The sequence below is a fragment of the Austrofundulus limnaeus genome, unplaced genomic scaffold, assembly GCF_001266775.1.
Source record: "Austrofundulus limnaeus strain Quisiro unplaced genomic scaffold, Austrofundulus_limnaeus-1.0 Scaffold691, whole genome shotgun sequence".
Lineage (NCBI taxonomy): Eukaryota > Metazoa > Chordata > Actinopteri > Cyprinodontiformes > Rivulidae > Austrofundulus > Austrofundulus limnaeus.
In genome coordinates, this window is record NW_013953093.1 from 38,997 (window position 1) to 55,161 (window position 16,165).

The 16,165-nt window shown below is 39.5% G+C and overlaps 1 protein-coding gene across 1 annotated transcript in view; it reads left to right on the top strand.

Moving 5' to 3' along the window:
• LOC106531914 (ephrin type-B receptor 1) overlaps nucleotides 1-16,165 on the top strand; it is a gene marked incomplete at its 5' end in the record, with an annotated part of 76,245 nt that overhangs the window by 2,620 nt on the left and 57,460 nt on the right. Inside the window, 1 exon segment of the mRNA XM_014027860.1 lies at nucleotides 11,752-11,907. Within this exon segment, the coding sequence (XP_013883314.1) occupies nucleotides 11,752-11,907 (156 nt within the window).

Consider the following 16,165-nt stretch of genomic DNA (forward strand, 5'->3'; position numbering starts at 1 on the left):
AATTAATACAATTTATGAAATGAAATGAAAAAAATGAAAAAAATTTTTCTGAACATGGCTCGACAAAAGTGTAACAGGAAGTGACATCAAAGGGGAACTCTTTAAGGAAACAACCTCTCTGGTCTTTTTTAATAATTAAACCATTATTATTTGAACTCTAACCCTTCTTCATCTCTCTGATAGTGACTGAAAATAATCTAAAGAAACATCAGATTCTTCTCTACATTTTGTATTAACTGTTATAACAAAGCTCTGTTCACATTTAGATATTCCCCTTTGTCATCACTTCCCGTTACTTCACATGTAGATATCTCAACAAYCGTTCAGCTAAGTAGTGTGAAAATTTCTTTGCAGTAGGTTAATGTTATTTTTCCAAAAATGCATTCATATTTATTACAAAAAATGACATCAGAGGCACTTTAAAGGTTTGACYTGACTTACAAAATAATATAAAACACTGAATTCTATTAAAAATGCAAACATTTTCTTCAGTTCAGGAGGACAGAGTATGGCATTTCCAGCCCTCTTAGCCCAATAATTCCATGCACGTATAGGGCCAAAACACATCCTAATGTATATCACACTGCGAGGCAGCACACGCTGCTCCATATGTTAATATTTGTCAAAGTGCACTCAAATGAATGTGGCACAGAAATAGCTCCTCTTCCCTCAATCTTCAGAATATCTGCACCTCTTTTCCTGCCTTTTATATCTGGCCTCTTTCCCTATTTCCTCTCCAAAATAGTACCCATCATTTCTTATTCTCCCTAGAGAGTCTCATCTATTTTGTCTGTGCACGTGTGTGTGAGTGTGTGTGTGTGTGTTTGTGCGTGATATATGTACATATGGTGAAATGATAAGTGAGACCGCCTCATTCCATGTTAATTGGTTTAGGGTGCTCTAGCCAGATTAGTCTGAAAGAAGGATGGAAAGAAAGAGGTGAGGAAATTGAAGGTAGTAGGATAAGTCAGATAAGGAGTTCAGACTGATGAACAGTGTTCTGTTTCTTGTTAAATACATTAAAGAGTCTGGCTCTTGGTGTCAGTTTCTCATCATGTAATTTGTGTGTGTTTGTGGTGAACCAGCCATGAGTTATGGGATTCATTAAATCTTTATTGTTAGACTACTTTGATATATTCCAAATTATCTTGTATCAACTGTTGGTAATTTAAGGTTGTATTCACACCCGATAGTCCGGTAGACTCGGTTTGATTGGGGGACAAAATTGCAAGAATTGTTTTAATTTTCAGTTGGTGCAGTTTGCATTCACWCTGCCTTTTGTCAAAGGAACCAAACCCAATGAACAACCTGTAGGAGGCATCCTAACCAGATGCCTGAGCCAGCTCAACTGGCTCTTCTCGACGTGGAGGAGCAGCGGCTCTWCTCTGAGTCCCTCCAGGATGACTGAGCTTCTCACCCTATCTCTAAGGGAGAGTCCAGACACCCTGCAGAGGAAACTCATTTCAGCTGCTTGTATCTGCAATCTCGTTCTTTCAGTCACTACCCGAAGCTCGTGACCATAGATGAGGGTAGGAACGTAGACCGACTGGTAAATTGAGAGCTTCGCCTTCTGGCTCAGCTCTCGCTTCACCACGACGGACCGGTACAGYGCCCACATCACTGCAGACACAGCACCAATCCACCTGTCGATCTCTCGCTCCATTCTTCCCTAATTCATGAACAAGACCCCGAGATATTTAAACTCCTCCACTTGGGGCAGGACCTCCTCCCCGACCCAGAGGAGGCACCCTACCCTTTTCCGGCTCAAGACCATGGTCTTGGRTTTGGAGGCACTGATCCTCATCACGGTCGCCTCACACTTAACTGCGAACCACTCCAGTGAGAGCTGGAAATCATGATCTGATGAAGCCAATAGGACCACATCATCCGCAAAAAGCAGAGATGTGATTCCTAAGGTCAGCAAAAAGGACTCCCTCAACACCTTGGCTGCTCCTAGAAATTCTGTCCATAAAAGTTATGAACAGAATCGGTGAGAAAGGGCGACCTTGGCGGAGTCCAACTCTCACCGGAAACGAGTCAGACTTACTACCGGCAATGTAGACCATACTCTGGCACCGGTCGTACAGGGACCTAACAACCCATATCAAGAGACCTGGTACCCCATACTCCTGGAGTACCCACCACAGGAGTCCCCAAGGGACACGGTCAAACATCTTCTCAAAATCCCACAAAACACATGTAGACTGGTTGAGCGAACTCCCGTGCACCCTCCAGGACCCTGCTGAGGGTGTAGAGCTGGTCCACTGTTCCACGACCAGGACAAAAACCACACTGCTCTTCCTGAATCCGAGATGTGACTACGACCGACCCTCCTCTCCAGGACCCCCGAATAGACCTTACCAGGGAGGCTTAGAAGTGTGATCCCCCTACACTCTGTGGGCCCCCTTTTTAAATAGAAGGGACCACCACGGGATTTAACAAGCTCTGTTTTCTGCTCTTCCCTCAGCCTTGTTCATTCTGGTCCCGTTTCAAAAGCTATTTACCATGTTTGTATCAAAGTGTCAAAGCAAATCTGATAGTTAAATGTTGTAATTGCTTTTAAGAAAGTAACACACATCAGATATGTTTCTGTTGAGAAGTTTGGAGTAAATAATCAAGACCACTTATGGCTGATTGGCTGCCTGGTTACAGGAGGTAGATAACACAAAACACAAGGGAAGAAAACAAAACCAAAAACACTTTTTTTACATTAAGAAAATATGACATCGWTGTTTCTATTTAACCAAGAAATCTCTACAGCCACGGCTTTTTGTCACCTTGGTTTTCTGTATTAATTAATTGCTGTTTACCAAAGATAGTCCCAAAGGTAATGCTTTTAGCTCCTGTCCAACTGCCCAATGTTTGATTTCTGAACAAGAACATATGGTGGTTCTAGTCGGTTCCAACAAGCATGCTGTGTCTGCTCATGAAAGTAGGCTGTCCATTTTCCACAATCTTCATCATGATTTTAAGTTTGGGTTAATTTATCAACAAATTACCAAACTTTTCAACTTAACGTTTGGTAAGAATTTCGTTTTAAGAGTAATATTCCTGTTTAGAATTAAGAAAATACACACTCGGTTGTCTTCCAAATACCCGAATCTTTTTAGTTGAGCCAGTCAGCATGTCTAGTTTTCTGTGATGACACGTCTACATGCATTTACTAGTTTTATTTTACTCAAAGCTTGTTTTTGAAACAGGGGATTTAGTGACTGAACATTTCCCGTCTGTTATCTACGAGCATCTTTTTGGTGCGTTCTCTTTGCCAGTCAGCTGTTAAAAACTTGGCAGGAAGGTTTGGACTCACTATTGTGGCAGATGGTCATCTTTTTGGATTTAGTGCGAAGGTTTTGAGCATGTCAAGGCACAAAGATGGTGTTCATTTTGAACCAGATCAACATATTGTCCAAGCCATACAGCAAAACTGGCATTTGATTAAAGTGCTCTGTGGGCATCTATAACAAATGTAAGTGCTGCTACTAAACCCAGYCCTCTCCTGCTGTGAACCCCAACAATGCTTCCAAATTTTTTTTTGTACATCTGCAGGCTTTCACTATACATATTCATGCACTCTTGTAAGTTTTTAATGATTGATTTGTTTGCCAACTTTAGACAATCGTCCCCCCACATGGTCACTGTGGGTCTGCAAAGCTRGCAAAGGTCACACAGGTAAACAGGGAAATGACCTTTATTTCTTTTCTTTGACTTTCTGTGCGTACTTCATTTCATCTAGATATTTTTTTCTTGCATTATTGCAGAAACTGGCATCAGTAGATTATCAATCATCATAAGTACTTTTTTCTGTCCTGTTAGAWAACAGGACTAACTGAGACACACACAGTCTGCAGACATATCCTTTTACATTAAAGGGGGTTTTACTGCTTTGACATCTGCAGGCACACACGCATTGACAGATAACTGTACAGACAGGTATCCACAGATAAATAATAGAGAGATGGAGCAAGACCTGTTGCCATGGTGACACACCCCATGTGTATGTGCGAGGTTGTTGAATAAATGACCTTGACAAGCCAGATTTCTGTCTGCCTTTTCCGGATAGGACCGACCCGTGCACACAAAGGAGCGCCGACACTCCTGTTGAAGAGAGAGAGGCAGACGTCTGGGTGTAAAGGCAGTAAATTAGGTTAACTTATTGCATTTTTTTATTTTAGTCATACTTTGGCAACAATTCCGGAGGATATATAAATCTTATATGTAACTTTTTAGTGAACAGCCCTTTATAAAACTAAAACATTTCATTTGACATAAGCTGTACTTACTTTTCTACAGAATAAAAATGCACCAAACCAAACCTGTCACCACTTTGCCATTATAACTCACTTCAGTGTTACTTATTWCCTGTGCAATACCCTGCTACACATCCTGTCCAATATACATCATGTGCAATACAATAATCATACCTGCATCATTATACTGTACTTCACTGTATTGTTTGATATGTTTCTTTTGTACTTAGTAAATAATATTGTATTTTCATTTTTCATTTTTTATTTCTGATGCATGCTATTAATACTTCTTGTTTTTATGGAGAGTTGAACAGTTCTTCTCATCCCAAGCATATTCATTCATTCATTCATTCATTCATTCATTCATTCATTCATTCATTCATTCATTCATTCATTCATTCATTCATTCATAAATTTATTCATTTCATTAAATAACAAAATTTTATACACAATAAAAATACAAACACAACAAAATGAAGGTAAGTGGAGAGAAGAACAAAATCTTATAACATCTGCCCCCTTTTTCCTCAAGTATAAATTCAAACAACAATAATCCTCAGTTAACAAAACAAGGACATCAAATCTTTCAAGAACAACAAATTATATGTTTGTTTACACATTATACAGTTTCATATTTTTTCAACAATCCAACCTTTATCATTCTCTTGAAAATGTACTTTGATTTGGCACTTTTCACATCATTTTCCAGAATATTCCACAATCTGACTCCTTGGATTGAGGTGCACCGTTCTTTCAAACATGTTSCAAATTTAGGTTTCATGAACAACTCTGTCCCCTTAAGATTATCATATATCATTGCATTGTTGACTTGTGTTAACTTGCACATGACAAATATACCAATCCAAATAAATCCAGATGTTGTTTTTTAACATATTTATTAATTTATTTAATTTATTCACTTATTTAATTCATAAAAWCAACTAAAAGTCCATAAAAAATAGTAAAGTGAATGAAAGGGATGTGGAAAAAAGAAAATATCATATTTGCCCCTTGATTATAAAACAACTTAAACAACTTTTTAACATTTTTTTATTCATTCATTCCATTTAAAATAAASAAAGCAAATTCTGTATAAAATAAAAAGACTAATAAAATGAAATTAAAGGCAGCAAAAACAAGAAAAAATCTTATTTGTGCCTGTTCTCCATCAGATGCATTCAAACAATAATAATCTTTATGTAACAAACCAAAATAAAAAAGTAAATATCAAATTGAAAGAATGTATTAGTTAGAAACTGATTTAGAAGCACCACACTATATTCATAGTTTTCTTTTTTAAGTGTTGATTCTTGTAATCTGTTGTTTGACTATTGTTATGTCTTGATTAAAATAGCGTTAGCTACATACCTGAAACAAAATGACAACACATAATAACCGTTGACATGTTCAGGAAAGGTTTTTTRTCTGAGTGTCTGCGATTCAGCCGTAGGCCAGTAGKGGGCGSACCAGGCACTGAAGACCACTGTATAAAAGGACCGGAAGTTCGGTTTCAGGCAGCGCTGCTCGCAATAAAGCTCGCTCGTACCAGATCTGGGTTGTATGGTTCCAAATCTCTTCACACTTTAATCTATTCAACATTTATGTGGTTTTCGTCTCGATTTCAGTTAATGAACACTCAAATTTTCTTACAAAATCTTTCTCGAACAATTGTTATGGAGACACGTTTCTTCAACAAACCAAACTGTACCATTCTCCTAAACCTATACATTGTAATTTTCACATCACTCTCCAGATTGTTCCATAATCTTATTCCCTGTGCATCAAACTTAAACTTAACTTATTTTAAACCAGAACAGTCAAAAAACAAATTTAAAACAAGAAAAAAATAACACAAGGAACTATATATTTTCACTTAACAATAGCATCATACTTTCCCAATAAATTGAGCTTAGTGATCTTTTTAAACATATACTGTATATATTTTAAACATATACCAGACAAGTGTTTAACTTTTACTTTTAGCCTTGATGATTACAAAGGTTAGGATGTTGTTTAAACTTGATTTTAATGTCTAATGTTTAGATCAAGGTTTGTGTAAAAAAAAACTTATTATTTTAGCTTTTTGGACTTTATTAAAAGCATTAATGTTTAGTTCACTTGATTCAGCCAAGTGATGGAAACAAAGAATTAAAAAGAAAATATATATGCTGGCAACAAGATCTGAATTGTTTCATAGCGCAGTGTAAGGAACACATTGGTTTTTATAAACCATGTTAGAACTCAGGAAGCAGCAAGAAATAACAGCTTGGCTTGTCTGAGGAAGCAGCACAATTCTTTATATTACTACTGAAATACTGTATATTACCATCCAGATGGCATRATAAAATTGGTAATCTAATAGTGTTTTTTTTCTTGTCAACAATTTTCTGTTTTCTTCCTGCTTTTGTCCCTTCTCCTGCTTCCTCAGTTCTTAAGATTAGTTTCTGCTTTATTTTCTTTTTCTTTTTTTTTGCCTTTGTTTTCAGCCGTGCCTCTTCAATATCTATAAGACTCAGAGAACCTTTTATCTGTCAGCCACCATTTTGACCTCATTAAAGCTCTTCTTTTTGCCACAATAAATCTGAGTAATGTTCAAAATTTGATCTTACAACATCTACATGATCTTGGAGATGAACATTTATTACAGGGAAGGAAGGAAAATGAATGATTAGGATAGTTCAAAATGAAAAATGTCATCATTTGGCAGTTTCTGTTTAGCTCTGTTTTTATTCCACACCCATGTGCCCCTTTGAACTTCTCTTTGAACTTTGCTGCCAATAAAAAAAAAGCGTGAGTTAAAAACAAGCATCTCTTTTAACAGAATACCATGCAGCACTGCAGATGTTTCACCTGCTCATGGTGAATATTTACAGATCAAACTTAATATTTTTGGAGGGCTTTGATCAAATTTAACAGTTTTATCCCAAGTGCWCGTTTCATTAGATGCTACACACAACTCATTTCAATCTAACAGAATTAAGCTCAAACTTACAATTAATTTCTAATTAAAACAGACACTGCAGTTTTTCACAGCCCCGTTTTTAACACGTACAGTAAATATGAGGATTTCAGAAAGCCAGTAAAATGATGGATCATCAAGTTTCACAACATCGTGTTCAGGCAGAGGTTGTAATCAAATATGCAGGCCAAAAATTAAAAATGTAACGGCATGTTTGCCATTCCAGCTGGAWAAAAGTGGGATTCTGCATGCATAATAAGCAGTTTTTTCCTCACGTTTATAGTAGTTTTGGGCATGGTTGTGAACTTTCTGAATAGTTTAACCAAAATCCATTCTTTGATACTTTTTAGATTAAATGCTGGACCTGATCAGAGTTGGACTTCATGTTGGAAGCTTGGGATGATAATAAAGATTAAGTGCAGATCCTACCATGACGTGCATGTGTACTATGTTTCATTGTAAATAGAGTATGAGTTTGAGGCAAATTGTGGAATTTTCTTTCTATTTACATTTTACATAATGTTCTAACTTTTCCAGAACTGGGGCTATATGGACAAAAAACTTGTCAGTAAGAAATCTGCCTCTATAAAAAAAGGGAGTACAGTTCATGTACTGAGGTTAGATTTATGAATGAACTAAGATATATAAAAATTAGAGATTGCAGCGGTAGAGGAGATAACTGTTTCTGACCTGCACCCCACCTTTCAACTTGTTGGGGCACCACACCGGATCTAACTGATATTTATTCACCCTTTTTAGTCATGTTTACCAATGTGTAGGATTGTAAAATAAGCAGGGAACTCTTATCTTGTGCATGAATGAGATGAGAACCAGCTTTGTCTTTTATAGTTATTCATTACAAAAAATATAGAAAGATCAAGAAAGAATTTCATTGAATCATGAGTAAAAACAGTAAAACTAAACATGAAAAATAAACAATAAGATATCCATCCATCCATCCATCCATCCATTTTCTTCCGCCTATCCGGGGTCGGGTCGCGGGGGCAGCAGATTCAGAAGGGAGGCCCAGACCTCCCTCTCCCCAGCCACTTCTTCCAGCTCCTCCGGGGGAACTCCAAGGCGTTCCCAGGCCAGCCGAGAGACATAGTCCCTCCAGCGTGTCCTGGGTCTTCCTCGGGGCCTCCTCCCGGTGGGACGTGCCCGGAATACCTCGCCAGGGAGGCATCCAGGAGGCATCCTTACCAGATGCCCGAGCCACCTCAACTGGCTCCTCTCGACGTGGAGGAGCAGCGGCTCTACTCTGAGTCCCTCCCTGATGACCAAGCGTCTCACCCTATCTCTAAGGGAGAGCCCAGCCACCCTGCGGAGGAAACCCATTTCGGCCGCTTGTATCCGGGACCTCGTTCTTTCGGTCATGACCCAAAGCTCATGACCATAGATGAGGGTAGGAACGTAGATCGACCGGTAAATCGAGAGCTTCGCTTTCTGACACAGCTCTCTCTTCACCACGATGGACCGGTACAGCGCCCGCTTTACAGCAGACGCTGCGCCAATCCGCCTGTCRATCTCCCGCTCCGTTCTTCCCCCATTCGTGAACAAGATCCCCAGWTACTTAAACTCCTCCACTTGAAGCAGGACGACCCCCCTGACCCGGAGAAGGTACTCTACCCTTTTCCGGCTCAAGACCATGGCCTCGGATTTGGAGGCACTGAGCCTCATCCCGGCCGCTTCGCACTCGGCCGCGAACCGCTCCAGCGAGAGCTGCAGATCTCGTTCCGATGAAGCCAACAGGACCACATCATCCGCAAAAAGCAGAGATGCGATCCTAAGGCCACCAAAACGGATCCCCTCCACACCTCGGCTGCGCCTAGAAATTCTGTCCATGAAAGTAATGAACAGAATCGGTGACAAAGGGCAGCCTTGGCAGAGTCCAACTCTCACCGGAAACGAGCCCGACTTACTGCCGGCAATGCGGACCAGACTCTGACACCGGTTGTACWAGGACCTGACAGCCCGTRTCAAATGGCCCGGTACCCCATACTCCCGGAGAACTCCCCACAAGGCCCCCCCTTGGGACACGGTCGAACGCCTTCTCCAGGTCCACAAAACACATGTAGACMGGTTGGGCGAACTCCCATGCACCYTCCARGACCCTGCTGAGGGTGTAGAGCTGGTCCAGTGTTCCACGACCAGGACGAAAACCACACTGCTCTTCCTGAATCCGAGGTTCGACTATCCGACGGACCCTCCTCTCCAGGACCCCYGAATAGACCTTACCAGGGAGGCTTAAAAGTGTGATCCTCCTGTAATTGGAGCACACCCTCCGGTCCCCCTTTTTAAACAGGGGGACCACCACCCCAGTCTGCCATTCCAGGGGGACTGCCCCGACAACAAGATATCTGAAACAGTTAAATGTGAGAATTATTGTAGACTTGATGTTATAGGTCTAAGTTAAAATAAGGTTGACGTTTAAATATTTTTATAGAATGAAAATATAATTTCCCCCAATAGGAATGTTTTCTTATATTACTTCGTTGACAAGTGACCCAGGTTATTAACATATACAGTTTTGTCAATTTGGAGAGAAGAGTTAGGATTTTGACCAGATTAAATATTAGTAATTTTATTACTGCAGATTAGAAGAGGATCAAAATTAAAGCAGATGGTCATGTCAGCATTTTCTGCAGAACAAGGACAGATTAATGAAAGCTAGGACTTAACATGTCTCTAAGAAAGCTTTTAGAACAAAGTTCAATCACTTAGAAGACATGACCTGTGGTGGTCAAGAGGTCATGTCAGGGTCGCGGTCCTTCATTCTAAGATAAAAGGTCTCTTAATGGCTCAGCTGTAGATTTTGTAGAGATTTATAAATATCTTGGTGTTGTCATTCATTGAAAGCTCTCCTTCAAATGTTACATTTATCACATTTTAAAGAAGACTGAAGCTAAAACTACAGTTTTTTATTTTCATTTCTTAGAAATATCGCCTGTTTCTCTCTGGTTGCTCGTAAACTCCTTGTGTTTTGCAGTAGGGGTGCACCGATTGCAGTTTTCTGGCCGATCGCTGAGCTTTAAAAAGTTTGACCTGCTGATACCAATTTTTTAAACACCTGACACTGTCAGGCGTTATAGGGTCACAATACAGCTTCAATGTATCAATCTTATTTTACTGAAAAACATTGAACAAAACCGTTGAAACAAAACAAATTGGTTTAAGTGGACATTAGGTAGAGCTGACAGCAGAGCAAGAGGGGACAGTGGCTGATGTTCAGACCTTTGTGGAGGTAGATGTCGASCTTTTCCACCAATCTTATTCAAGTTTAAGAAAATTTACTGTTCGTTAACTGAAATCGTGACGAAACCAAATGAATGTTGAATAGATTAAAATGTGAAGAGATGGACCATACAACACCAGTTACTGGAGTGAACGGTAGTTTAATGCTCTCTGTTCAGACATGACACCAACGCTGAATGAAAACCGGAAGTCCCGGTCCATAAATATATGGCTCTTCAGTGCCTGGTACGCCCACTACAGGCCTACGGCTGAATCGCAGACAGTCATACAGACATCCTGTCGTCATGTTTGATTAATGGTTTTTATGTGTTGTGATGGTGTTTTCAATCATGTATCTAAACCTATTTTAATCAAGACATAACAATAGTCAAGCAATAGATTATAAGAAACAATATTTTAAAAGGAAAACTATCGGCCGATCTCCCAAATTAGGGAAATCGATGCTGATAAATCGAACGGCTAATTTCTTGGTGCATCCCTAGTCATCAACCTTTCTACCACTTTTGAACTACAGTATGGTGATGTTGTTTACATGAATGTYCCGGCCAGTACTCTGCATTGCTTATCATGGAGCATCACGGTTCATAACAAAATGTAAACCACTCACACACCACYGTAYCCTGTATTCTCTGGTAAACTGGCCATCATTATCTATCCACAGACTTCTACATTGGTAACTTTTATTTACAAATCCATCCTCTGCCTGGTGCCTCCCTATCTACATTTCAAGACGTCATAAAGACAGTACAGCCTACACTCTCAAGATTTTATCTCTTTCACTGTTCCACCAGTTTGCTCTGAGCTTTTTTTTCTTTTCTGCTCCATCTTCCTGGAACTCACTGCACCAAGAACCAAAACTGTCCAGTTTGATCCCACTGGGACATTTTAACCACAGTTTTTAAGAAAACGAGAAATAAAATCATCATTTCAAACCTATTTTTGCTCTTATTGTTTTTAAATCTGCTTTCCTTTTAAAAGTTAACATCATGTTTTATGATATTTGTCTAAGTAATGTTGGGTCACGTCTCTTGTAAACGAGACGTGTCTCAATGAGATTATCTGCCCTAAATAATAAAACATACTGTCTCCAGCGTAAATGTCCTTACCCACATGAGTTTCTATCGTRCAAACACGTTGGTGTGTATCTTTTTACAACAACTCAAGTTTATCATATGTCCTGGAATCAAGACAAACAACAAGAACRGCTAAACACGTTCGTTATCATTTGTTGCATTTCACTGCTGTTCAGCAGATAAAAATAAATTCTCTTTCCCGTCTCTTCCCTCGCAGCTTGTCCTCAGGGCACCTTTAAGTCRTCCCAAGGGCCAGGATTATGTCAGCAGTGTCCGCTCAACAGCCGCTCCACCATCGAGGCCGCCACCCTCTGTGGTTGCCGGAACGGATACTACCGCGGGGACATGGACAAACCGGAGGACATGTGCACCAGTGAGTCAAACACACAGAGCTAACGTCTCAGTCCAGCTTTCAGTGCCTAAGCCTCAAGATGACAGGCACAGACTAACATTTCCAATAGGGTGACGTATTACAGCAGATCAGAGGCCGACGCCAMCGACAGTCTAATATTTCATAATTAAATGAAAATCCTACGTCCGCTTTGATTTATCGTACCGCCTCTGAATTTATGCGCCTCATTCCAAGTGCTACAACACTCTCATTTATGTTAGGGGATTTTGGGAGCAGTAAGTAATTTTACTGCCATATTTCTCGGGCTTTCGGTTCAGATGAACGTGTGTTTAGCTTGTGGAGGAGACTACAGCGTATTGCACCATGAAGTTAGGAGAAACACAGGCTCTCAGGTCCTTAGAGAGATGGTAAAAGTAGGTTAAAACATGAATCATTTTGGACTCAAACTATGAAACCGTGTGCACACCATGTGTATCTGTGTACAGAGTATGCAATCAGTCATGTGTGTCTGCACACATCCCAGTGACCTGAATACAACTTTGTGTGTTAGAAGGCTTAGAATAGATCTGATTCACTTGTATTTTAGTCTTTATTTTTCTGTTTTGTTTAATAAATTCATTTAGGACATTCTTCCTAAAAAATATAAAACAGAAAATATTACAGAAAAAAAATGACCCAATTTTAAAATTGGGTSGGTATTGTATGTATCTTCCAGGCACATAGTTCAATTCTATACAGCAGTCAATTAACTACCTTCAGTTGTTGTGAAAAAGATGTATATATTATCTAAATGTTTGAAATTGGCCTCTGTCTCTTTAAGAACCCTCCTACCATTTTTGACACTTCCACTTCAGCACGTCTTCACAACAACGCTTCATGCCGTTTGCAACTTTTTCGTAGGAGAAAAGCCCAAGTATTTTTGGCAGACAGTCTCATTCTTAGGAAAAAGAGGGTAGTTTCTAGTGATGGGCAGCACTAATCTAAAAATTAGTTGCATTAGCCCCAAAGCACTAACTCAAATATTTAGGTCCCCTAATTCTAAAGCACTAAAATAGCCCAATCCACCCATGAACAATTCTTCAACAAACATGAGTCACATACTGTCATGTTGCTCTCTTAATACTCATCTTTGACATTCCACAGCTGTTCATGTATAATGCCCCTTTTCCACTAGTGCCACTTAGTGTAGTGTCGGTACGGTTCGAAGCCATTTCCATTAGGCCAGATTCATGGAATTGGCACTTTTTTAGTACCTACTTCGTTATGGTTCCAACCGGCCCCAGTTGACACCAAAATGTGACGTCAGAACACTGTTCRTCACTGATTGGCTAAATTTTTGCAAATGTTTAAAATTTCAAAAATTATTCATCAAATGTGTTTCCATCTCTCATTTTGCCCATTAACTTTTTTTCAAAATACCTAAAAACCACCTCCACCAACTGCCCAAAACACACCCATTGGAACCGGACTGGAACCTCAGTGGAAAACCAACCGTACCGACCCGTACCTACACCGACTGTTCCGACACTACACCGTGGAATATTGTCACCTGGTGGATAAGTGACACACATATGAACAAAATGTGCAACGGCTTTCACCCTCAGCTGTTAACATTAACGTTGATCAATAACGTTTATAAACCTCAGTTAGTGCTTCAAAATTTAGCCTATAATTTTAGCGAGTGCTAATCCACTAATAAATTTAAAATTAGCAAAAGCACTAATCAGGAAATTAGTTCCCTTCTTAGTACTTTTGGGGCGGCTGTGGTGTAGTGGTAGAGCAGCCAGCTTGGGACCCGAAAGTCTTAGGTTCGACTCCCTGCCATACCCACATGTCGTGGTGTCCTTGAGCAAGACACCTAACCCTAACTGCTCCCCGGGCGCCTCACATGGCTGCCCGCTGCTCCACTTGGATGTGGATGGGTTAAATGCAGAGCACAATTTCGTCATTGTGTGGAAACATACACTGATGACAAATAAAGCACCTTTACCTGTGCTTTAGGGGAACTGTGCCCACCACTAGTAGTTTCCTTGGCATCCAAAAATATATTTCCTCAATGAAAATATATGATTTAATCTGAAAAGMACTGGACTGAGAAGTAGTTATTGTTACGAGCAGATGTGGGCCTGGGGCTCAGCTGGGGACTGAGCTCCAGGGAGGAGCTTTGGATAAATAGGCGGAGCTTTGTATGAGTAAGTGTTGGGTGGGGGGGTTATATTAAAAAAAATCCAAAAAATAAGGCTTTAACTAGCCTTAAAATGTCTTAAATCAAACTTTCAGGTGTCTTAAAAATCTTAACACCTTGTATGATTGTAATTAGTCTCAAATTTTAAAATGATTGGTAACATTTATTTTTATTTAATTTTTTTAAATAATTTACCGAATGCCTTTTTGCAGCTAGCTGTTTTGTGTTAAAATAAACATTTGGATAAAATTGTCGCTGTAGTTTTATTTTTTTTAATTGATTTGTGTTAATTGTGAAGTTGGTCTTTCATTTCAAGTGGCATTAAAGAGGTCTTAAAAAGCCTTACATTTAGCTTGCCTTACGCTGTAGGTACATAGTTTGTTCGAACAAACAGGTCAGATGCTAAAAAAGAGGCTAAAAATATTTAAACTGAAGTTTTATTGGAATACGTGAAAGAAGAAGCATCAAAATGTTTCAGTGTTTTTCCTACATGTTGTGTAGGTGGGGTTCATTGTGTTTGAAGACAAAAACGGCACATTTAAAAGCCTCTCTTCAACACTTGTAGCACTCTTAATTTGATAGTAACAGAAACAGCACTGCCAGTCAGAAGGTGTCATGTCGAGCCACTCATCCTAACAAAGCTTTTTAAATTACCTCGGAGCTTTCAATTTAAGGGCAAAAACAAAAAGAGGTGCGCTTTGTACGTTTTGTTTGGAAATGGATATAAGAAGTGTAAAACAAGAGAAGTCAAAATGTTAATGCAGGGCCTTCAGATTATTTCTGTTTGGAATGAAATCTGATCAGTGTTTGACAGGAAATCGTTTCTTTAGCGTGCCTCCTGGGCTGCAGAGGTGCAGAGGAGTGTGCGGGAGAATTTGAACCGTGTTTGTGCAAAGGTCAAATTTATTTTGTGTAAGGAGAACAAAAAAAAACCCCACAGACTTGTTATATCACTCCTGAAAATGTCATCTTTTTATGCAGGAGGGAATCTCTTTCTCAACAGCGTTGCATCTTTAACTCTGTTTGATTTGCATTAATGTTATTTAAATACAAAAAAAGAAAGACGAGAAAATAATTCTGTAAACTTAGTGTGTGGCTGTATAATTATGAATGCRCAACAGAAATTATTATAAAGGTAACAGCTTTGATTTTCAACCCCCCTGCAGTTTGTGCCTTGATTTTTGCAGCTTAGCCGCCCTTGAGTGTGTGTTTTTAAAAATGACACACATTCTGCAGAGCCATGGCATGGTCTTTTTTTTTTCTTACAACTCTTGTGATTTAGCATATGCCAAGGTTGAACATCCGTTTCATTTCAGCTGCTCTTGTTTTGTCTGCATCACACTCTTTGTGATGTGTTTGCACAGTCAAGGAGAAGTGCACCCACAAGGCTTAACCTTGTGAAAACTCTCATTGTGCTTTGAAGACTTACTTTGACACTGAGTAGAAAAAAAAAGAGACGAGCAGTGAGAGAAAATCTAAAGGACTGTGAAAAGACGGTGATTTCGATGGCTGGTGGTGAGCTGTTAGGTCACTGGTAGAGTCTGTCTTGGCTGAAGCCCAAGTTTTATAGCATATTTTGCTATATAAGCAAAGAAAATTGCCTTTATCAGAAATCACTTTATAAAATAGATTCTTGCATTTCTGCTTTGCGCCTGTTTGATTGGATTCAGGTTTTCATTTAAGAATAATTGGTTAAATTGTCTGGCCAGCAACAGGAACAATTACCATATTTATTCAAGTATAATACATAAAATTTAATCCATAAAATCATCCATAAAGTTGGGGGGTAGTACTATACTCGGATAAATATTTTTACTTATGTATTTTAACTGAAATATCGGCTTCGTTCACAAAATGCCTGAGTCCGGAAATGAGACCTTGTCGTAAAAACCGGTTGAAACGAGCTCACCTCTGACACTCCTCCGTTCTTCAGAGTGAGATAATAACAGATCCAGGCAGGAGATATGATGTGAAAAGGGGGGGAAAGCAGTCCTGTACCTTAGTAATGATAACAAATTAATGCCATTAGCGTGTGACTGAGCCGCTCCTCGAACAACAAACACATGTTTGTCTGTAATGGCTGCCGTCTACCGA